This window comes from Somniosus microcephalus, chromosome 8 (genome assembly GCF_052327205.1).
Source record: "Somniosus microcephalus isolate GS21.2 chromosome 8, FLI_Smic_1.0, whole genome shotgun sequence".
Classification (NCBI taxonomy): domain Eukaryota; kingdom Metazoa; phylum Chordata; class Chondrichthyes; order Squaliformes; family Somniosidae; genus Somniosus; species Somniosus microcephalus.
This window is the reverse complement of record NC_140994.1, coordinates 200,069,773-200,092,742: the sequence shown is the minus strand read 5'-3', so window position 1 is coordinate 200,092,742 and position 22,970 is coordinate 200,069,773. Positions and strand designations below refer to the sequence as shown.

The following is a 22,970-nucleotide window of genomic DNA, read 5'->3' as shown; positions in this document are numbered from 1 at the left end:
AGTCACAAATGACATCCTTTGTGACTGTGACAAAGGTAAACTATCCCTCCTCATCCTTCTTGACTTGTCTGTGGCCTTGGACACGGTTGACCACTCCATCCTTCTCTAACGCCTCTCCACCGTTGTCCAACTGGGTGGGACTGCACTCGTCTGGTTCCTTTCTTATCTATCTAATGGTAGCCAGAGAATCACCTACAACGGCTTCTCTTCCCGCTCCCGCATCGTTACCTCTGGTGCCCTCCCAAGGATCGATCCTTGGCCCCCTCCTATTTCTCATCTACATGTTGCCCCTTGGCGACGTCATCCGAAAACACAGCGTCAGTTTCCACATGTACGCTGACGACACCCAGCTCTACCTCACTACCTCTTCTCTCGACCCCTCCACGATCTCTAAATTGTCAGACTGCTTGTCCGACATACAGTTCTGGATGAGCAAAAATTTTCTCCAATTAAATATTGGAAAGACTGAAGCCATTGTTTTCGGTCCCCGCCACAAACTCCATTCCCTAGCCACTGACACCATCCTTCTCCCTAACATGTCTGATGCTGAACCACACTGTTCGCAACCTTGGTGTCATATTTAACCCTGAAATGAGCTTGACCACATTTCCGCAGCATAACAAAGACCACCTACTTCCACCTCCGTAACATCGCCCGTCTCCGCCCTTGCCTCAGCTTATCCACTGCTGAAACCCTCATTCATGCCTTTTTGTTACCTGTAGACTTGACTATTCCAACACACTCATGGCTGGCCTCCCACATTCCACCCTACATAAACTTGAGGTCATCCAAAACTCGGCTGCCCATGTCCTAGCTCGCACCAAGTCCCGTTCAACCATCTCCTGTGCTCGCTGACCTACATTGGCTCCCGGTTAAGCAGTGCCTCGATTTCAAAATTCTCATCCTTGTTTTCAAATCCCTCCATGGCCTCACCCCTTCCTATCTCTGTAATCTCCTTCAGCCCCACAACCACCCCCCCAATCCCTGTAATCTCCTTCAGCCCCACAACCACTCCCCCCATCCCTGTAATCTCCTTCAGCCCCCCAAGATATCTGCGCTCCTCTAATTCTGCCCTCTTGAGCATCCCTGATTATAATCGCTCAACCTTTGGTGGCCGTGCCTTCTGTTGCCTAGGCCCTAAGCTCTGGAATTCCCTTGCCTAAACCTCTCCGCCTCACTACTTCCCTTTCCTCCTTTAAGACACTCCTTAAAACCTAACTCTTTCACCAAGCTTTTGGTCACCTGCCCTAATTTATCCTTATGTGGCTCGATGTCAATTTTTGTCTTAAAATACTCCTGTGCAGCGCCTTGGGACATTTTACTACGTTAAAGGTGCTATATAAATACAAGTTGTTGTTGTTGTCTGGCATGCATGTAGTCCTGTGTTGTAGCTTCACCAGATTGGCATCTCATTTTTAGATACACCTGGTGCTGCTCCTGGCATGCTCTTCTACACTCCTCATTGAACCAAGGTTGGTCCCCTGGCTTGATGGTAATGCTAGAGTGAGGGATATGCTGGGGCATGAGGTTACAGATTGTGGTGGAATACAATTCTGCTGCTGCTGACAGCCCACAGTGCCTCATGGATACCCAGTTTGGAGCTGCTAGATCTGTTCTGAATCTATCCCATGTAGCACGGTGGTAGTGTCACACAACACGATCCTCAGTCACAAAAAACCCCACAATCCTCAGTGTGAAGACGGGACTTCATCTCCACAAGGAGTGTGCAGTGGTCACTCCTACCAATAGTGTCATGGACAGATGCATCTGTGGCAGGTAGATTGGGGAGGTCAAGGTCAAGTAGGGCTTTCCCTCGTGTTGGTTCTCTCACCAACCGCCACAAGCCCAGTCTGGCAGCTATGTCCTTCAGGACTCGGCCAGCTCGATCAGTAGTGGTGCTACCGAGCCACTCTTGGTGATGGACATTGAAGTCTCCCCCCCCCTCCCCCCCCTAGAATCATGAAATTAAAAGAAGGAAAGAAAACTTTAAAAAAAAGAAAGTGAGTCAAAATCTGAAAGATAAAGGCAGGCTTTGGGTGAGATCAGTTGAAGGGTCTCATCTGAAATGCAAACTTATTCACTATGTATTTGTAGTATTTTCTGATTTTAGAGCAAACAATGGCTTGCAAAGATTAGTTTCACTGAACAATAGAATTTCAGGAATATTTTAAATTTTATCACAAATTAACGTGAAATATTTGGAGGTTTCTTGTTTATAGAATGTGATTAAAACAATTGGCATAAAAAAGATATGTATGTATAAATTAAAAGGAGGTTTCAATTTTGTGTCAGTTTAATTCAAATGAGATTACATTATATTCAATTCTAACAAATCTGAAAACAGTATGAAGCAAAGGCGTTTAAAATTACTTGTGAATTCAGTTGTACCCGAAATATTAACCTGACTATCTCTTTCAGGTCCTGATCTACCTGCTTTGTACTTCAAACATTTTCTGTTTTTCTTTGAGTATTTGTCATTTTCTTCTTCCCTCTATAAATCAATTAAATTTAATAATTAAAAATCAAGACTACACTGAAAACATATACACTTTAAAATTAGAGATGACGCCATGTAAAGAGAACTGTCTCCAATCGCCAGTGCTTTATTGTAGGGAGAAAATGTTGAGGGCTACACAAAAAAAATGCATTGCATCCATCCAAACTGAACAAACAATAAAAAGTTCCAATTATTTCCGTCATTTTATTGATATTTTGAAAAAATAAAATACAGTCAGGAGTGCTTCACAGTCTTGTGTTCCACGGATATGACAGGAACATTTAAAATAAATCATTACATAAAACCTAAAAAGATTTCAAATACTGTTCCAAATGACAGCAGAGTGCAATGGTACATTAATCCCTGACACCATACTCTGTCACTATAGCATGACCTTTTTGGTCTGATTTGGTAGTCCATTACATATCACTGAAGAAAGAGTGACAGAGTTACAGAATTACAACTTAATTATCATGTTTTATGACACTCACTATTGTGGATGGAGAGTTATTTTGTAACACTGCTTAGAATGGAAAAGTATATGTACTGAACTTAATAACTTCATAAATTAAATTACTAACTTACTTTTGACATTAGAAGTGCAACCATTATTGGGTTCAATAACATTTTGTTGATAATCAATGACAGGATCTCATTGGCACCAAAACACTTGATTTGCATTGAATGATATTTCTGTTTATCATTAGATTGGCAAAAAAGTTCAAATCAACCTTAATTATATAAATGAACAATCAAACAATAATCAAAAATCTCACGTGAAGAAAACTATAAATAAACTATTATAACACTAATAGTTGCACCTCTTGAAATTCAAACATATACATTAAACAGATTTATTTGAAAGGCAGGACATAAACTTTTTTGCAATAACTAACTTGACTGAGTCCCGTGTCATGGCTCCCCACTAGCCCCAAAGTTGGTTGCTAACATTTCATTCCCTATTGCATTTTTAAATTTCCATGTTATCCCCTCATGCTGCAGTAGACAATGTCTTTAAGCAAGCTGCGAGCAACACTCACCAGGTTATTGTGGTAGTGGAGCACTACGGTCAACCTAATAAGCTCCAGTCACAGCCTTTGGTGGCTGCATGGGAAGGGCAGAGGAAAATAGGGTTTAAAAGAAAAACACAGCAAACGACGCAAAGAAGAATCATGAAATTAAAAGATGGAAAGAAAACTTTAAAAAAGAAAGAAAGTGGAGATATGGCAGAAGTAAGAAACATTGAAAAGCAAAATGACAAGCATCTCCAAGCCTCACCCATTACATACGAGCCTCAAAATTATCTGCACGCAGACACAAAAAGAAAATCAAAGTTCATATATTTCAATGCAGAGAGCCTGGAGAGTCATTAAAAACTAGAAGAAAGTAGAAAGCAACAGAGGTATGTACAATGGGAACAAAACAAAAAAAGCATATAGGGATGATTTATTAAACATGAGAAATAAAGTAAAATAAAAGAAAAAGCTAAGTAGTAAACAGATGAAAGGAAGAGAAATAGTAAAGAAGGAAATGGAAATGAGGGAAATTCAAAAAATATAAATCAAATTGTATGAAAACCAGTTGTTTTTTTAAGTTGATATTTCATAGAGGAACAGATATACCAAAAATGAATGAGGCTATACCCCCTTAGTGAATATCTATTTACCATATTTACAATTTTATTAAATAGTACCTCACAGGTAAGAATTCTACTCATATCAGGAGCGCAAGTGCAGCCTCAGACCCTTGAAATGATACTGCTCTAAGTACTAACAGATATAAAAACAAACTATCTGTAGCAAGAATGAATTTGAATACATTTGGTATTAAAATATTATTTCTTTTTTCTTTTTAAAAAAAAAAGCAGTCAGCATTTTGCTTGTCAGAATTTTCACTAGGTGGCAGTATCCATTAAAAATAGCCAGACAAGTATCTGCAAACTTGAAATTTGAGGTTAAAGGCATGTTTTTTTCCCCATAATCCTTCCACAGGATGGTTTAAAAAGTTTTCTTTTTCCACTTTTATAATTTGCCCAGTGTACCACTAACCCACTTAGTCCCACCTCCTCCAGGTCAACTGGAGGGGCAAGTGTGATAGCCTATCTTGCCTGCTCCATCTCCACATTACCTGGGACTATAGGTGCCTAGGGTGTTTTTAAAAAACCATCAGAGTATTGCTAATACAATCTATGTTAATTAATGAATACCATTACTCTTAACAATCCATGGGGGCTGAAAAGTCACCAACAATTCTGGTCAGTTTTGGTTTGGACTCTGCATTATGCTGGTTTCATGGCATCTGTGCAAAAGAGGTTCCAGTGTCCAAACATTTCCTGTACTGGCAATAGCAAACTCGCAAAGAGTTTGAAGGCTGCAGTAAAGTTTTCTGGCTACCATCGGGACTACTTACAACAGGAACTTCATATCCTCTATTAGCTCATCTCTCAAAATAGGGGAACTAATTCCAAATCTGAGGGAGGAGAGAGGAGTTGCATATTATTTGAAATAACATAAACAAAGTATCTTTTCTGCTCACCTAAAAGGTTAGAATGTTGGGTTTGTTTCCCTTTTAAAATGGCTGATATGGTAATACAGTGCTTGGTGTACACTTCTGATCCAAACAGTTGTGCTTTAAAAGGCAGCAGCTTGATTTTCAGCCACAATACTGTGTAGAACTCACATGTAACAGTAGAAAGTTCACATTCTTCAGTCAATAGGGCTCTGTTGAAGGCTGACACTCATCAACACTGGACATCCCAGATCACTTGGCAAGAGCAAACTGATAGCACACGCCTGTTAACTTGCACTTACTTAGTTTCACTTGCAGTGCTCGTAGTGGACATAACATGTTTCCTTATCTTGATATACCCTTAGATTAGTGCTTGATTTTTCTTTTAAAAATGCATATTGCAGTGCTGGTATCTTTTTGACAAGGTAACTGCACTGAGCTATTACTCACGCAGCATACCATGCATCCAAGTAGTATAAATAGTTAAAAAACCTAGGTCAGTCTTCAGCAGAATGCTAATCAGTTTTCACTTCAGACTTCAATCCAACTGTAGCTCAAGTGTAGAGTCATAGTGGTTTATCAATTACAGCAACACCTAAGAGGAAAAGAGACCATTCAATGTAAAAAGGTTCCAAAATATTACAGTATCAATAAGTAACCTGCACAATGTTTCATTTAGACATATTTTGGGTAATTTTGACTTTTATCGGCAGCACATTTTACTCCTCATCTGATTTTCTTTTCCATTGATTTCGCCCGGCGATAAAAGTTAAAATTACCCCTACTGTTTCTTTTATGCAAAATAAGATTACAACACAATTAAGCTGTTTAAATATAATTCAGTTTAAGAGTCAGAAAAGCAAAAGCAAAATGGTTTGTGTTTTATGGAGATAGATGAACATCATTGTAGGATAATAAATAGCTTGGTATACTCGCTTGGTAAATCTAGCAGTCGCGTGCTGGGCTGCCACTCTAGAATAATAGATTAAAATAGAGCCTTGACAAGGGCCACTTGGCCAACTCTGCTGGTTTTAGTAGGCCTTCAGATGGGGTGCCTCATGATAATGCAGCACTTCATTGCCAGGGGACAACACAACAGCTGCCAATTTAACCCACTCACCAAGGCACGTCTTGTCAGCGGATTCATAGCACCACTGAGGATTACTGTAAAATTTCACCCAGCTGAAGGTAGACACTCAAGGAGGAAAGGTAACAAATAGGTACATGTTGAAAATGGGGGCTCAGGTAAGAGAAACAAGCTGTTCCATTTCAAATTAATTACAATTCTCTTCCTGTGTCCCCAGTGTGGAGTTCAGGATTAAAATGTTGTTTATTGCTAACAACAGGCAGTGATTTGTTAGTACTGTACATGGCAATGATTAGGTTACACCAGTCTACAGATAATGTAACGCCATCAAATTAATTCAGTGGTATCAGAACTGTGTTTTTAAATCTCCATACTTCTGGGAAAACTTTTCTTCCCAATGCTATTTCCTTGCGTGATTGTTGCCCCAGATGCCGAACCAGCAGGTGCCCTCACTTACTGTTGTGCATACCCAAACCAGCACACCTTCTAATACACTTTATCACTGTGCTCTCTCTATATTTCACAGAAGTCATCCAACCCCACATTCAGCACACAAACCCATTGTAGCAGCTAAGCCTCTCAGAAACTGTTGTTCTTTCCCATATATAACCTGAATGAAGTCCCTTGCACTTTAATTCATCCTTTTCTCAGCTACTTCTCATCTGACCGATTCCTCTATCGGCTCCAATTGGTGTTCAATCCAGGCACCAATATTGCCCATGGGTCAAAGAGCGCTCAAACCAGGCACCAATGATGCCCGTGAGTCCAAGAGTGCTCAAACTAGGCACCGAGTATGATATTGTTGCTATCACAGAGACATGGTTGAGGGAGGGGCAGGACTGGCAGCTCAATTTTCTGGGGTATAGACTCTTAAGGCGAGACAGAGGGGGGTGTAAAAGAGGAGGGGGGTGTCACAATATTAATCAAGGAGTCAATTACTGCTGTAAGGAGGGATGATATCTTAGCAGGTTCCTCTAATGAGGCCATATGGGTAGAACTTAAAAACAAAAAAGGGGCAAGCACTTTGCTGGGAGTGTACTATGGGCCCCCAAACAGTCAGGGGGAGATAGAGGAACAGATATGCAGGCAAATCTCAGAGAAGTGTAGAAATAATAGGGTAATAACAGTAGGGGATTTCAACTTCCCCAATATTAACTGGGATAGTCAGAGTGTGAAAGGCTTAGAGGGTGTGGAATTCTTAAAGTGCATCCAGGAGAGCTTTTTGAGCCAGCATGTAGAAAGTTCTACAAGAGAGGGGGCGGTACTGGACCTAATTCTAGGGAATGTAGCCGGGCAAGTGGTAGAAGTGTCAGTAGGAGAGCATTTTGGTGACAGTGACCATAATTTGGTGAGATTTAAGGCAGTCATGGAAAAGGACAAAGATGGGCCGGAAATAAAGGTTCTAAATTGGGGGAAGGCTGATTTTAATATGATAAGGCAGGATCTAGCCAAAGTGGACTGGGATCAGCTACTTGTAGGAAAATCCACATCAGAGCAATGGGAGTCTTTCAGAAAGGAAATAGAGAGAGTACAACGTCAACATGTTCCCGTAAAGGTCAAGGGTGGGACCAAGAAGCCCAGGGAATCCTGGATGTCAAGGGATATACAAGAATGGATTAGGAAAAAAAGGGAGGCTTTTGGCAGATACAAAGGACTAAAAACAGTGGCAGCCCTAGAGGAGTATAGAAAGTGTAGGGGGGTACTTAAAAAAGAAATTAGGAGAGCGAAGAGGGGGCATTGAAAAACACTGGTGGGCAAAATAAAAGGAAAATCCCAAGGTGTTTTATAAGTATATTAAGGGAAAGAGGATAACCAGGGAAAGAGTAGGGCCCATTAGGGACCAAAGTGACAATCTGTGTGTCGAGCCGTAAGATGTAGGCGAGGTTTTAAATGAATATTTTGTATCTGTGTTCACTATGGAGAAGGGTGATGTAGGCATAGAAATCAGGCAGGGGGATTGTGATATACTTGAACAAATTAGTATTGAGGGGGAGGAGCTACTAGCGGTTTTAGCTGGCTTAAAAGTGGATAAATCCCTAGGCCCTGCTGTGTGAGGCAAGGGAGGAGATTGCAGGGGCTCTGACACAAATTTTCAGAACCTCTCTGGCCACATGAGAGGTTCCAGAGGACTGGAGAACAGCTAACATAGTACCATTGTTCAAGAAGAGTAGTAGGGATAAACCAGGAAATTACAGGCCAGTGAGCCTAACATCAGTGGTAGGGAAATTATTGGAAAAAATTCTGAGGGACAGAATTAGTATCCACTTGGAGAGGCAGGGAGATTAATCAGGGATAGTCAGCATGGCTTTGACAGGGGGAGATCATGTCTGACCAGTTTGATTGAATTTTTCGAGGGGGTGACTAGGTGTATGGATGAGGGTAGTGTAATTGATGTAGTCTACATGGACTTCAGTAAGGCTTTTGACAAAGTCCCACATGGGAGACTAGTCAAGAAGGTAAGAGCCCATGGAATCCAGGGCAATTTGGCACATTGGATCCAAAATTGGCTTAGTAGCAGGAGGCAGAGGGTGATGGTCGAAGGTTGTTTTTGTGACTGGAAGCCTGTGTCCAGTGGTGTACCGCAGGGATCGGTGCTGGGTCCTTTGCTGTTTGTAGTGTACATTAATGGTTTAGATATGAATGTAGGAGGTATGATCAGTAAGTTCACAGATGATACGAAAATTGGTGGAGTGGTAAATAGCGAGGAGGGAAGCCTCAGGCTACAGGACAATATAGACGGGATGGTTAGATGGGCAGAACAGTGGCAAATGGAATTTAACCCTGAAAAGTGTGAGGTGATGCATTTTGGGAGGACTAACAAGGCAAGGGAATACACAATAGATGGTAGGACCCTAGGAAGGACAGAGGATCAGAGGGACCTTGGTGTGCATGTACATAGATCCCTGAAGGCAGCAGGACAGGTAGATAATGTGGTTAAAAAGGCAGATGGGATACTTGCCTTCATTAGCCAAGGCATAGAATGTAAGAGCAGGGAGGTTATGATGGAGCTGTACAGAATGCTATTTAGGCCACAGCTGGAATACTGTGTGCAGTTCTGGTCACCACACTATAGGAGGGATGTGATTGCATTGGAGAGGGTGCAGAGGAGATTCACCAGGATGTTACCTGGGCTGGAGCACTTCAGCTATGAAGAGAGACTGGACAGGCTGAGGTTGTTTTCCTTAGAGCAGAGAAGGCTGAGGGGGGACCTGATTGAGGTGTACAAAATTATGAGGGGCATAGATAGGGTAGATAGAAAGGAACTTTTCCCCTTAGTAGAGGGGTCACTAACCAGGGGGCATAGTTTCAAGGTAAGGGGCAGGAGGTTTAGAGGGGATTTGAGGAAAAACTTTTTCACCCAGAAGGTGGTTGGAATCTGGAACTCACTGCCTGAAAGGGTGGTAGAGGGAGGAAACCTCAACATTCAAAAAGCATTTAGATGAGCATTTGAGCATGGCAGATGCAGTATAATGTGGATAAATGCGAGGTTATCCACTTTGGTGGCAAAAACAGGAAGGCAGATTATTATCTGAACGGTAATAGATTGGGAAAAGGGGAAGTGCAACGAGTCCTGGGTGTCCTTGTGCACCAGTCGCTGAAGGTAAGCATGCAGGTGCAGCAGGCGGTTAAGAAGGCAAATGGTATGCTAGCCTTCATAGCGAGAGGATTCGAGTACAGGAGCAAGGATGTCTTGCTGCAGTTGTACAGGGCCTTGGTGAGTATTGTGTGCAGTGTTGGTCGCCTTATCTGAGGAAGGATGTTCTTGCCATGGAGAGTGCAGTGAAGATTCATCAGACTGATACCTGGGATGGCAGGAATGACGTATGAAGAGAGATTGGGTCGATTAGGCTTATATTCGCTAGAGTTTAGAAGAATAAGAGGGGATCTCATTGAAACTTATAAAATTCTAACAGGACTAGACAGACTAGATGCAGGAAGGCTGTTCCCGATGGCGGGGGAGTCCAGAACGAGGGGGTCACAGTCTAAGGATAAGGGGTAAGCCATTTAGGACTGAGATGAGGAGGAATTTCTTCACCCAGAGAGTGGTGAACCTGTGGAATTCTCTACCACAGAAAACAGTTGAGGCCAATTCATTAAATATATTCAAGAAGGAGTTAGATATATTTCTTAAGGCTAAGGGGATCAAGGGATATGGGGCGAAAGCAGGGACAGGGTACTGAATATGGATGATCAGCCATGATCGCATTGAATGGCAGAGCAGGCTCGAGGGGCCGAATGGCCTACTCCTGCTCCTATCTTCTATGTTTCTATGTTTGAAATGCCATAGCATACAAGGCTACGGACCAAGTGCTGGAAAATGGGATTAGAATAGACAGGGCTTGATGTCCGGCGTGGACACGATGGGCCGAAGGGCCTCTTTCTGTGCTGTATAACTCTATGACTCTATGACCAATGATGCCCATGGGTCAAAGTGTGCTCAAACCAGGCACCAATGATGCGCATGAGTCAAAGTGTGCCCCATTTAGACACTAACAATGTCCATAGAACAAAGAGGGCTCCATTGAGGCAAAACAGTGTCTGTGAATCATTTTGCCTCTGCACTAAATTATTTTAAAGCTAAAATATGGAAAAACAGACAATTATAAACATTAAATATATAGATTTTTTTAAAGCTCATTTTTTTCCCCTGATGCATGATCGAATTAGAATAATAGATATGGGCTTGTTTTAGATACTTTTAGGTCCACTGCATAGATGTAAAATAGTCAGATGACAAGTGACAAAAATGGTAGAACTGCTTAGCGTGCGTATCAGTGGTACACACCGTCCTAGCTAGAACAGTCTTAGCTACAAACCTGCAACAGCTTTACCTGCATAGCTTCTTCCAGTGCTCATATTGGTTGGTAGTAGTGTCCACTTGTCAGTAACAGAGTTATAGAACTCCACAGAAGCTAGATTACAAGAGCCATCATCCCCTCCAACTACATACAAAAATCCATTTACAGCACAAACACCTGCAAGACAAAAGCAGTTTAATTAGCCTAAAACTTATTTTACTTCCCGATACAAGATAAAACACAAAGTTTAAATGGATGCCTACCTGCATTCCTCCGACACATATTCATGTCTGCCACTTGTCTCCAAGTGTTTGTGGATGGGTCGTACACCTCAACACTTTTCCTCACCAAAGGCCCATCATGACCTCCTGTTGCATATAATTGACCATTTAGAACCCCTACCCCTGTAATAAACACAAAGAATGACTCAAACAGTCTCTTTCTCACCTGCAAAATATACCTCTGCTCAAACTTGGCTGTAGACTATTAGCCTGTTCGAAGATATTCCTCATGAGAGGTTAACAAGCAATGCTTCCTTTCAGTTTGACAGATACTAAGTTCGCCACTGTTCTTGAGTCTGAACAGTGTCTTTTCCTCTCTCCAATTTTCTCTCCCTTACTCCTCTCCAAAGTGTAGTAACTCCTGCTGGGGTGCATTTACATAGGCACCTGTAGCCCTCTCATTCCTCTTCCAAGTGAACATTCCTCATGTGAGCCTAGTAAGCAAATCACAGTAGGCTATTTTCTCTGGGGGAAATCAGAGTCAGGCCCAATCTTGTCATCTCTACTGTCCATATGTGCAGCTTGCAGCAGAGGTTCCTAGCTAGAGATCCAGTGCAGGAACTTTGGCCAACTTTCCCTCTCCATAGCCCAGGAAACTGAGGCTAATTGTAGCACCCGCCATCATCTCAGTCAAGACCAGCTAACTCAGCATAGATGTCCAGTTAAACCTGGGACCCTCCTGCTCTGTATAACTCAGTATCACACCACATAGTTAATTTACCCACTGAGCTATTAGGAGAGCTCAGGTAGTGATTCTTGCAAACGATTAAAAAATGGTATCTCTATGGTAGCTGAAGCTATATTAAAATAGTAGCAGTGGATGAGGTCAATACTATTAGTAGGCTGATTGAAGGAATTGGCTGAGGTCTCATCCTTTTGATCAACCTACCGATGATCTCACTCAACAGTTATGCTCCCAAGAGACACACTCACATGCGTATCTATAAAATACAGTTAGGCGACAAAAATGAGTGCTGGGATATAGTGATACCAGTTAGGATGGCTAAAGTCAAAGAATCAGAAAAAAAAACCAAGGGGAGAAAATAAAACAACAATATCAAAAAGACTAGGTAAGAAGAGATTATATTCACATTAAGAATTTTTGTTCAGCACAAAGGAAATAGAAGTTGAGTTATAATTCAGGTTATCAGGGAACAGGCATGAATAAAAATGAGTTATGATAATGCATCTTTGAGATTGCAGATGAAATAAATGGGAGGACAATGTAGTGAAGAGCAAGCTTATCGATATTTGCAAGTATAGTAAGGCAAGAGCATAATAAAAGATCCTAGGGGTGAAATTGGACTCGGTAGCACACGTTTTTTGGCCTTAATGTTCCAGAATGGCGTCTGCGGCGCGCTTCCACACTTCTGACACGAAATATGCCAGACGCCATCTTGGTAAAGGGGTTAGGGCTCGCACACCTAACATCTGTTGGAAGTATGTCGAGCAGGCAGAACATGTCACGTGGATATGACACCAGCACTGCCATTTGGACCTCCACGCTCTAGCCTACATAGAATAGAATCATAGCATGGTTACAGCACAGGAGGCCGCCATTCGCCCCGTCGATATCCTGCCAGCTCTCTGCAAGAGCACTCCCGCTAGTCCCACTCCCCCACTCTCCATAGCCCTGAATTTTTTTTTCCTTCACGTACTTATCCAATTCCCCTTTGAAACCCACGATTGAGTCTGCCTCCACCACCCTTTCAGGCGGTGCATTCCAGATCCTAACCACTTGCTGCGTAAAAAAGTTTTTCCTCATGTCACCTTTGGTTCTTTTGCCAATCACCTTAAATTTGTGTCCTCTGGTTCTCGACCCTTCCGCCAATGGGAACAGTTTCTCTCTATCTACTCTGTCTAGATCCATCATGATTTTGAACACCTCTATCAAATCTCCTATCAAGAACATAAGAAATAAAAGCAGGAGTAGGCCATTTGGCCCCTCGAGCCAGCTCCGCCATTCAATCTGATCTTGGCTTCAACTCCACTTTCTTGCCCGCTTCCCCATAACCCTTGACTGCTCTATAGTTCAAAAATCTGTATATCTCCACCTTAAATATATTCAGTGTCCCGGCCTCCACAGCTCTCTGGGGTAGAGAATTCCAAAGATTCACGACCCTCAGAAGAAATTCCTCATCTACGTTTTAAATGGGTGACCCCTTACTCTGAAACTATGCCTCCTAGTTCTAGATTTCCCCACGAGTGGAAACATCCTCTCTGCATCTATCCTGTCAAGCCCCCTCAGAATCTTGTATGTTTCAATAAGATCTCCTCTCATTCTTCTAAACTCCAATGAGTATAGACCCAACCAGCTCAACATTTCTTAAGACAACCCCTTCATCTCAGGAATCAACCTAGTGAACCGTCTCTGAACTGCCTCCAATGCAAGTATATCCCTCTTTAAATAAGGAGACCAAAACTGTACGCAGTACTCCAGGTGTGGTCTCACCAAGGCACTATACAATTGTAGCAAGACTTCCCTACTTTTATACTCCATCCCCCTTACAATAAAGGCCAACATTCCATTTGCCTTCCTAATCACTTGCTGTACCTGCATGCTAACTTTTTGTGTTTCATGTACAATGACCCACAGATCGCTCTGTACCACAGCATTTTGTAGTCTCTCTCCATTTAAATAATAATTTGCTTTTTTAGTCTTCCTACCTAAGTGGATAACCTCACATTTTCCTCCATCTGCCAAATGTTTGCCCACTCGCTTAACCTATCTATATCCCTTTGCAGATGCATTGTGTCCTCCTCACAACTTGCTTTCCTACCTATCTTTGTATCATCAGCATATTTGGCTACATTACACTCGGTCCCTTCATCCAAGCCATTAATATAGATTATAAATAGTTGAGGCCCCAGCACTGATCCCTGTGGCACCCCACTAGTTACAGTTTGCCAACCTGAAAATGACCCATTTATCCTGACTCTCTGTTTTCTGTTAGTTAGCCAATCCTCTATCCATGCTCTATATTACCCCCAACCCCGTGAGCTCTTATCTTGTGCCTTTTAAGTGGCACCTTATCGAATGCCTTCTGGAAATCCAAATACACATCTACTGGTTCCCCATTTATCCACCCTGTTTGTTACATCCTCAAAGAACTCTAGCAAATTTGTCAAACATGATTTCCCTTTCATAAAATCATGCTGACTCTGCTGGATTGTATTATGATTTTCTAAATGTCCTGCTACTACTTCCTTAATAATGGGCTCCAGCATTTTCACAATGACAGATGTTAGGCTAACTGGTCTATAGTTTCCTGCTTTCTGTCTCCCTCCTTTCTTGAATAGGGGAGTTACATTTGCGGTTTTCCAATCCGCTGAGACCTCTCCAGAATCCAGGGAATTTTGGTAGATTACAACCAATGCATCCACTATCTCTGCAGCCACTTCTTTTAAGACTCTAGGATGCAGGCCATCAGGGTCAGGGGACTTGTCAGCCTTTAGTCCCATTACATCCTAGTAATTTTTCTCTAGTGATAGTGATTGTTTTAATTTCCTCCCTCCCTATAGCCCCTTGATTATCTATTATTATTGGGATGCTTTTAGTGTCTTCCACCGTGAAGATCAATACAAAATATTTGTTCAAAGTCTGTCATTTCCCTGTTTCCCATTATTAATTCCCCAGTCTCATCCTCTAAGGGACCAACGTTTACTTTAGCTACTCTCTTCCTTTTTATATACCTGTAGAAGCTCTTACTGTCTGTTTTTATATTTCTTGCTAGTTTACTCTCATAGAAACATAGAAGATAGGAGCAGGAGTAGGCCATTCGGCCCCTCGAGCCCGCTCCGCCACTCAATGAGATCATGGCTGATCATCCAAATTCAGTACCCTGTTCCTGCCTTCTCTCCATATCCCTTGATCCCTTTAGCCTTAAGAAATATATCCAACTCCTTCTTGAATACATTCAATGAATTGGCCTCTACTGCCTTCTTTGGTAGAGAATTCCACAGGTTCACCACTCTCTGGGTGAAAAAGTTCCTCCTCATCTCTGTCCTAAATGGCTTACCCCTTATCCTTAGACTGTGACCCCTGGTTCTGGACTCCCCGACCATCGGGAACATCCTTCCTGCATCTAGTCTGTCTAGTTCTGTTAGAATTTTATAAGTTTCAATGAGATCCCCTCTCATTCTTCTAAACTCCAGCGAGTACAAGCCCAATCGACCCAATCTCTCCTCATACGTCATTTCTGCCATCCCAGGTATCAGCCTGGTGAATCTTCGCTGCACTCCTTCCATGGCAAGAACATCCTTCCTCAGATAAGGCGACCAAAACTGCACACAATACTCCAGATGTGGTCTCACCAAGGCCCTGTACAACTGCAGCAAGACATCCTTGTTCCTGTACTCAAACCCTCTCGCTACGAAGGCCAAACCTATCTTCTCCCTCTATTATTTTTTTTAGTCGTCCTTTGCTGGTTTCTAAAAATTTCCCAATACTTTGGCCTACCACTAATCTTTGCAACATCGTATTCCTTTGTTTTCAGTTTGATACCATCCTTAACTTCCTTCGTTAGCTATGGATGGTTCATCCTTGTCTTAAAGTCTTTCTTTCTCACTAGAATATATCTTTGCTGAGATTTATGAAATATCTCCTCTCAACCTTCTTTGCTCTAAGGAGAACAACCCCAGCTTCTCCAGTCTGTCCATGAAACTGAAGACCCTCATCCCTGGAACCATCTTTTCTGCACCCTCTCTAAAGCCTTCACATCCTTCCTAAAGTGCAGTGCCCTTAACTGGACACAATACTCCAGTTGAGGCCGAACCAGCGTTTTATAAAGGTTCATCATAACTTCCTTGCTTTTGTACTCTATGCCTCTATTTATGAAGCCCAGGATCCAATATGCTTTTTTAACCACTTTCTCAACCTGCCCTGCCACCTTCAATGAACTGTGCACATATACCCCCAAGTCTCTCTGTTCTTGCACCCCCTTTCGAATTGTACTCTTTAGCTTATATTGCCTCTCCTCGTTCTTCCTACGGCCTCTCTTAACTTCGCACAGCTGAACATGGGTTAAGCGTTATTTAAAAGGATCATCAACTACTTACAGATTAGTTACTGGTTTATTTCTTCTGGCTGTTGCTGCAATTCTATGTTTTGGTGCTTTCTTTAATTGGTTAAAGTTTCAAAAGTCTACAGGGAGTGGTGTGGCAGGAACTGAAGTACTTTTTTGCTGACTTCAAGGCTTCTGCACAAACCAGTTGCTCCCAGGCATGGGTATACTAGTCAGCCTTCCTCTTAGAATTAAGCACGACTGAGAAATGAGCAGAGGCCACGCAGAGCAAAACAAGCTGCTGGAAGAGGGAGGAGGAAACGGGGGGAGAAGGGCTCTCAGCAGGAGGCCATATCCACCTAGGGTGTTCAGGGAGCAATTCTCCTACCTGAACTTCAACGATGACCAATGTTCGAGACATCTGCGCTTCACTAAGGAAGTAGCCACTGAAATCTGCCAACTGCTGCAGCTACAACCGCAACCTCAGAACAGGGCAAGAACGGCATTGCCAGTGGCTGTGAAGGTGACCGTGGCTGTGAACTTTTATGCGTCTGCCACCTTCCAGGCTGCTGCTGGAGATATTAGCAACATCTCGCAGTTTTCAGTGCACTGCTGCATAAGGGAGGTCACTGAGGCTCTCTATGCAAAGAGAGCGGACTACATTTTATTCTCTCTTGCCAGAGACCAGCAGGCGGAGCGAGCACGAGGGTTTGCAAGGATTGCAGGCTTCCCATGATGCCATTGACTGTACGCACATTGCTTTGCATGTGCCTCATGTCATCTCTGCCATGTAGCTGAATTGAAAGGGATTTTACTCCCTCAACGTGCAGCTGGTGTATGACCATAGGCAGCGCATCATGCGGGTCAATGTCCAGCAGCAGTCACAAGGCATTCATTCTGCAGCAGTCCTCTATGCCAGCTGTATTTCAACCACCACGGCAAACCAAAGGGTGGCTACTGGGCGACAAGGTTCATGACTGCGGTTTGCAAACCACACACACATGCACAGTAGGCATATGAGAGCCATGCTGCCACAGAAATTTTATAGAGCAAACCATTGGCCTCCTGAGGCAACAATTCCGCTGTTTGCACTGCTCTGGAGGAGCTCTGCAGTACTCGGCTGAGCAGGTCTCAAGGTGGTCTGCTGCATGCTACACAACCTTGCCATCATGAGGGAACAGCCCTTGCCACCACCTATCAGGTGAGAAGCTAAGGAGCAGGAGGAAGAGGAAGGAAGGCTGGAACCTAGACAGCCCCTTTTTGCCCGGGCTGTACGTGAACAACTAATTCAAGAGCGATACAAGTAAACTCAACCCCAATTCCTCATTCACCAACCATCCCACACTCCTTACCTTACCTCTGTCACTGACTATCACATTGTCCTCTTGCCCACAATGCAAAAATAAAAGCCAACACAAAAACATTCCAATCCAAATTTATAAATTAAACCATGCCATATTGCATACAAAAATAAACTAATCAAACTTGTGTATTCCCTTAGTGCCTGTCTTTTGTGTGCCTTTGCCTGTCCTAGTGCTCCTACAAGGTGCTACCCTAGTGGATGCAGCCTGGCTGGTGGAAGGATGCTGACTTTCAGTGGTGGAGACTGCAGATGGTCTTAAAGGACGATCTCCAACAGCTCTGGGCCTAGAAGGCCCGGCGTCAGATTGCACCATCTCGCCATAGGCAGCAACAGTCTGGGCTGGCTGGCTGGCTGACAGGTAACAGCAAGGGCACTGGCAGAGTACGAGCATGAATGCCGTCACCCTGAGGGGACAGCAGGTTCGTGCTCCATGGAGCCAGTACCACTCTCCCAGGGCGGCGCCTCAGCAGTCCTTGTAATCTGCTGGAGAACAGATTGTTGGATTGCTGTGACACTCTGGAAGCCCCTTTACACACTGGTATCCAGTCGTCTTCTTCTTAGGCAGTCCCTCGGAACCGAGGATGACTTGCTTCCACATTAAAAATGAGGCCTACAGTCTCTGTCACAGGTGGGGCAGACGGAGGTTGAAGGGGCGGGTGGGTGGGGTGCTTGCGCTTGGCTTCCGCTTGCTCCCGGCGAAGAGACTCGAGGTGTCCGGCGCCTTCCCGGATGCTGCTCCTCCACTTTGTGCGGTCTTGGGCCAGGGATTCCCAGGTGTCAGTGGGGATGTTGCACTTTTTCAAGGAGGCTTTGAGGGTGTCCTTGAAGCGTTTCCTCTGCCCACCTGGGGCTCTCTTGCTGTGTCAGGGCTCAGAGTAGAGCGCTTGTTTTGGGAGTCTCGTATCGGGCAAGCGGACGATGTGACCCCTCCATCGGAGCTGATCCGAGCATGGTCAAAGCTTCGATGCTGGAGATGTTGGCCTGAGCCAGGATGGCAGCAGTCTGAGCTTCCATTGCAGCACTCAGACGTTGGGTTACTGCTGCAATGGAAGCCGAGACATCGGCCATCAGATGCTGCATCATGGTTGGTTCCACAGGTGTGCTGATGGCATTGCCCACCCGTTCCATGTTGCAAAGGATGGGCTCCCAGCTCTGCACAAAGCCCTGTGCCAAGTTGGTGCCATCTCCTCCATGCTCTTTAACATTGAACGTAAGCTTTCTGGCAGGCTTCCCAATGCACCAAGCATTTTGGTATGTACACCCATCAGCCTTCTTCCGTAGCCTGGCCGATCAAAGTCTTCCTCCGAGTCCTCTGCAGCAGAACTATTGTGCGACGTCGCCCTCCGGCAAGCTAGCTATCCTTTTTCCCTGCACTGGCTGCAGCGCGCATGCCCAGTGACTCACCACATGCACCACCTCTATGCTATCCTCTAAATTACATACATTGTTACTTTCTGAGCTGGTGGCTGCATGTGTGAAATCATGTGACGGTGTGTCTTCATCTTCACTGTCTTCTTGCTCTTCCACCACTGCCTGGGCAGGCTGCAGTTCTTGGGTATCTGAAATGAAAAAGGGACAAGGATTGGGTTGTGGTGAGGGGAAAGGAGAAAGTAAGAGGTGCATGCTCACACCATCTGCAGCTTGCAAGTCAGAAGAGAGTTAGGGACAAGGGAGAAGTACGATATGAGAAGGAGGATACCATCATCTTCAAAAGTTCAGCCCTGCCAGTGGCTACGGCCTCAGCCATGGCCCTTCCCATAATGACCAGCACCTCCATGGGGGTTAGAACATGCAGGCACGCCTCTCCCTGTCCGGTTAGTTCCTGCTGCCTCCGGTTGTGCACCAACTTGTCCTGCAAGAGAGAGCAAAGTGTGTTAGTGAGTGCCGTGCAATTTGTTTGGTTGGTGTGGCTATCATAGAATCATAGAATGGTTACAGCACAGAAGGACGCTATTCGGCCCATCGAGCTTGTGCTGGCTCTCTGCAAGAGTACTTCAGCCAGTCCCACGCCCCCGCCCTTTCCCCATAGCCATGCAATTTTTTTTCCTTCAGGTGCTAATCCCTTTTGAAAGTCACGATTGAATCTGCCTCCACCATCCTTTCAGGCAGTGCATTCCAGATCCTAACCACTCGCTACATAAAAGTTTTTCCTCATGTCGCCTTTGGTTCTTCTGCCATGGTTGAATAGCTGCCAGTGTGTGCAAGCTGTGAGGTGTAGGTGTGAGGCTTGCAACAGTGCTAAGTGTGTGAGGGTGAGGTGAAGCATATGAATGTTAGGTCTGAGTCCTGATTGAGAGATTGCTGGTAGGTGAGTGATGGGAGTGTGGTGAATTGAGCAGTGGCTGAGGCTAGTGGTGCAGTTAATAGGATGTAGCATTTGAAGATGCATTCACTGACCTTGACCACTTGTGCGAGGTCATTAAACTTCTTCCGGCACTGCATCCAGGTCCCTTGGGCTACACTCCTAGCATTAACCTCCATGGCTACCTGTTCCCACTGCCTTTTCATCGTGTGTCTGGAGGGACTCCTGCCCCCGTGAGGATACAGGTAATCTCTTCTCCTTTGCACCTCCTACACCAAGACCTCCAAAAGTGCAGCATCTGAAAACCTAGGGGCCCGCTGTTTCCCATGGTCAGCCATTCTTCTCTTTTTCCCAGGTCAGAATCAGTTGCAGAACGACTCCCAGCACCAATGTTCCCCCTAACTTTTTTTGGGGGGGGTCGCGGCCCCCTCACAGTTTTGCGCATGCATGAAATTTAACATTGAAAAAGCCGGTCCCGGGCTGCGCAGCTTATAGGGAACGTTGCCCAGCATCTGCTCCAGCCAAAATGCACCTCCCCTTTAAGACTTGCAGGCTAGCTTTAAGTAGTGCTGGTTAGTAATAATATTGGGTCCCCTGCTGATACATGCAGCCAATAAACAGCTGCATGCAGAAATCATTATACAGTAATGAGCAGGCAGCATGAAGTTGGCAATCTGCCTGCATTCCACCCAATGGGCACGGGTTAATTGCGCATCGCGATCCTCGGGCTCGTTTTTGGGGGCTAACCAATTTAACCTCCCTGGGTCAGTTAGAGTGCCACTTGAAGATGCCTCATCAGCGATAAACTGACTGAACTCAATATGCTGTGTTTTTTTAGTTGGGTGGGGGGGGTCAAGAGCACTTCACAACAACAACTTGCATTTATATAGCACCTTTAACGTAGCAAAACATCCCAAGGCGCTTCACAGGAGCGTTACCAAACAAAATTTGACACCGAGCCACAAGGTGATATTAGGGCAGATGAGGTAGCTTTTAAGGAGGGTAAGAAAAGAAAGGTAAAGAGGCAGAGAGATCTAGGGAGGGAATTCTAGAGCCTAGGGCCTCGCCAGCTGAAGGCACGGCCGCCAATAGTGGAGCGATTAAAATCGGGGATGCACAAGAGGTCAGAATTGGAGGAGTGCAGATATCTCGGAGGGTTGTAGGAGGTTCCAGAGATAGGGAGGCCATGGAGGGATTTGAAAACAAGGATGAGAATTTCAAAATTGAGACGTTGCTCAACCGTGAGCTAATATAAGTCAGCGAGCACAGGGGTGGTGGGTGAACTTGGTACGAGTTAGGACATGGGTGGCAGAGTTTTGGATGACCTCAAGTTTATGGAGGGTAGAAGATGGGAGGCCGGCCAGGAGTGCGTTGGAATAGTCAAGTCTAGAGGTTACAAAGGGATGGATGAGGGTTTCAGGAGCAGATGAGCTGAGGCAGGAGCAGAGTTGGGCAATGTTATGGAGGTGGAGGTAGGTGGTGTTAGTGATTGTACGAATATGTGGTCGGAAGCTCATCTCGGGGTCAAATACGACACCAAGGTTGCGAACAGTCTGGTTCAGCCTCAGGCAGTTGCCAGGGAGAGGAATGGAGTCGGTGGCTAGGACACGGAGTTTGTGGCAGGGACTGAAGACAATGGCATCGCTCTTCCCAATATTTAGTTGGAGGAAATTCCTGCTCATCCAGTACTGAATGTCAGACAAGCAGTTTGACAATTTATAGACAGTGGAGTGGTCGAGAGAGGTGGTGGTGAGGTAGAGCTGGGCGTCGTTAGCATACATGTGGAACGTGACGTTGTGTTTTCAGATGATGTTGCCGAGGGGCAGCATGTAGATGAGAAATAGGAGGGGGCCAAGGATAGATTCTTGGGGAACTCCAGAGGTAACGGTGTGGGAGTGGGAAGAGAAGCCATTGCAGGTGATTCTCTGGCTATGACGGGACAGATAAGAATGGAACTAGCTGAGTGCAGTCCCACTCAGCTGGACAACGGAGGAGGATGATGATGTGGTCAACCGTGTCAAAGGCTGCAGGCAGGTTGAGAAGGACGAGGAGGGATAGTTTTCCATGGTCAGTCACCAGGATGTCATTTGTGACTTTGATAAGAGCCGTTTCAGTACTGTGGCAGGGTCGGAAACCTGATTAGAGGGATTCAAACATGGAGCCCCGGGAAAGATGGACACAGATTGGGGAGATAGTAATGAGCCAAACAAACAAACACACTGAATGAGTGCCAAAGGAAGTATAAAACACTCAATGATACCAGGAAAAGGACCGAGACTAAAACATTCAATGAGTGTCATGGAAAAGATGGAGACTAAAACATTCAGTGAGTGTTATGGAAAGAACCGAGAATAAAACATTCAATGAGCGTTATAATAGGACTGAGAATTAACTGTGAACATTGTTGTACAAATGGATCATAAAATAATTTTATTTTCTTTATGCATAATTTCCACAATTAAGTTCTTGAAACTGACCATGAATTGTTAGAAAAGTGGGCTTTAGCAAGTGTATTACAGTATCTCTCTATATTATGCAAGATAAATTAGCTTTAACAGTAAAAATTTTCAAGCTAGTTTTTAAAAATAAAATCTGATCAGTTTTAAAAGACAAGCAGGAAGGTGTAAAATATTGTAGCATTATACAAGAAATGATCTTCTAAAAAGAAAAGCAAACCTGCACCACTGCGACGTGTACTCATATCTGAAACATATGTCCATTCGTTGCTGACCGGATTATATGCTTCAACAGTACTAAGACACTGGCGTGATGCTCCATCATAGCCACCTACTGCATACAACCTGCCTGAGGAAATATACGGTGCATTAACAATCGAAACACATACAATTGTTAAACACAATATGGGTTCTTGTTCAATACTGGTTGTCCAATAGAGAGGGAGAAAGAGGGTGAGGGGGAGAGAGAGAGAGTTAACGTGTGTGCCCTGAATTTTATTTGAAATCCGGAGTACAAATTCAATTCTCTCCTCCCCTGTCCACCCAGGGAGTTGTTACTTACTCTCAACCAGCAAGACATGAAAGTCTGTGTAGTAAACATTCATGCAAGGAATATGGCCTTCACAGCATATGGATTTCACAGCATCACCTTTTAAAAGTGCTTCTAGCTTCAA

At 44.2% G+C, this 22,970-nt stretch overlaps 1 protein-coding gene across 9 annotated transcripts in view; it reads right to left on the bottom strand.

Annotated features, from left to right (window-relative positions):
* Positions 1-2,573: 2,573 nt before the first annotated feature.
* The window catches only part of LOC147114045 (kelch-like protein 3), a 250,403-nt gene continuing 230,006 nt past the window's right edge, over positions 2,574-22,970 (bottom strand). For all 9 annotated transcript variants that reach the window (XM_085995589.1, XM_085995588.1, XM_085995584.1 and 6 more), the window contains 4 exons: positions 22,517-22,645; positions 11,155-11,295; positions 10,925-11,068; positions 2,574-5,600 (listed from right to left, as the gene is read on the bottom strand). In XM_085995589.1, the coding sequence (XP_085851715.1) occupies positions 5,572-5,600; positions 10,925-11,068; positions 11,155-11,295; positions 22,517-22,645 (443 nt within the window). In that variant the 3' untranslated portion in view covers positions 2,574-5,571. The remainder of the gene's footprint in view (positions 5,601-10,924; positions 11,069-11,154; positions 11,296-22,516; positions 22,646-22,970) is intronic.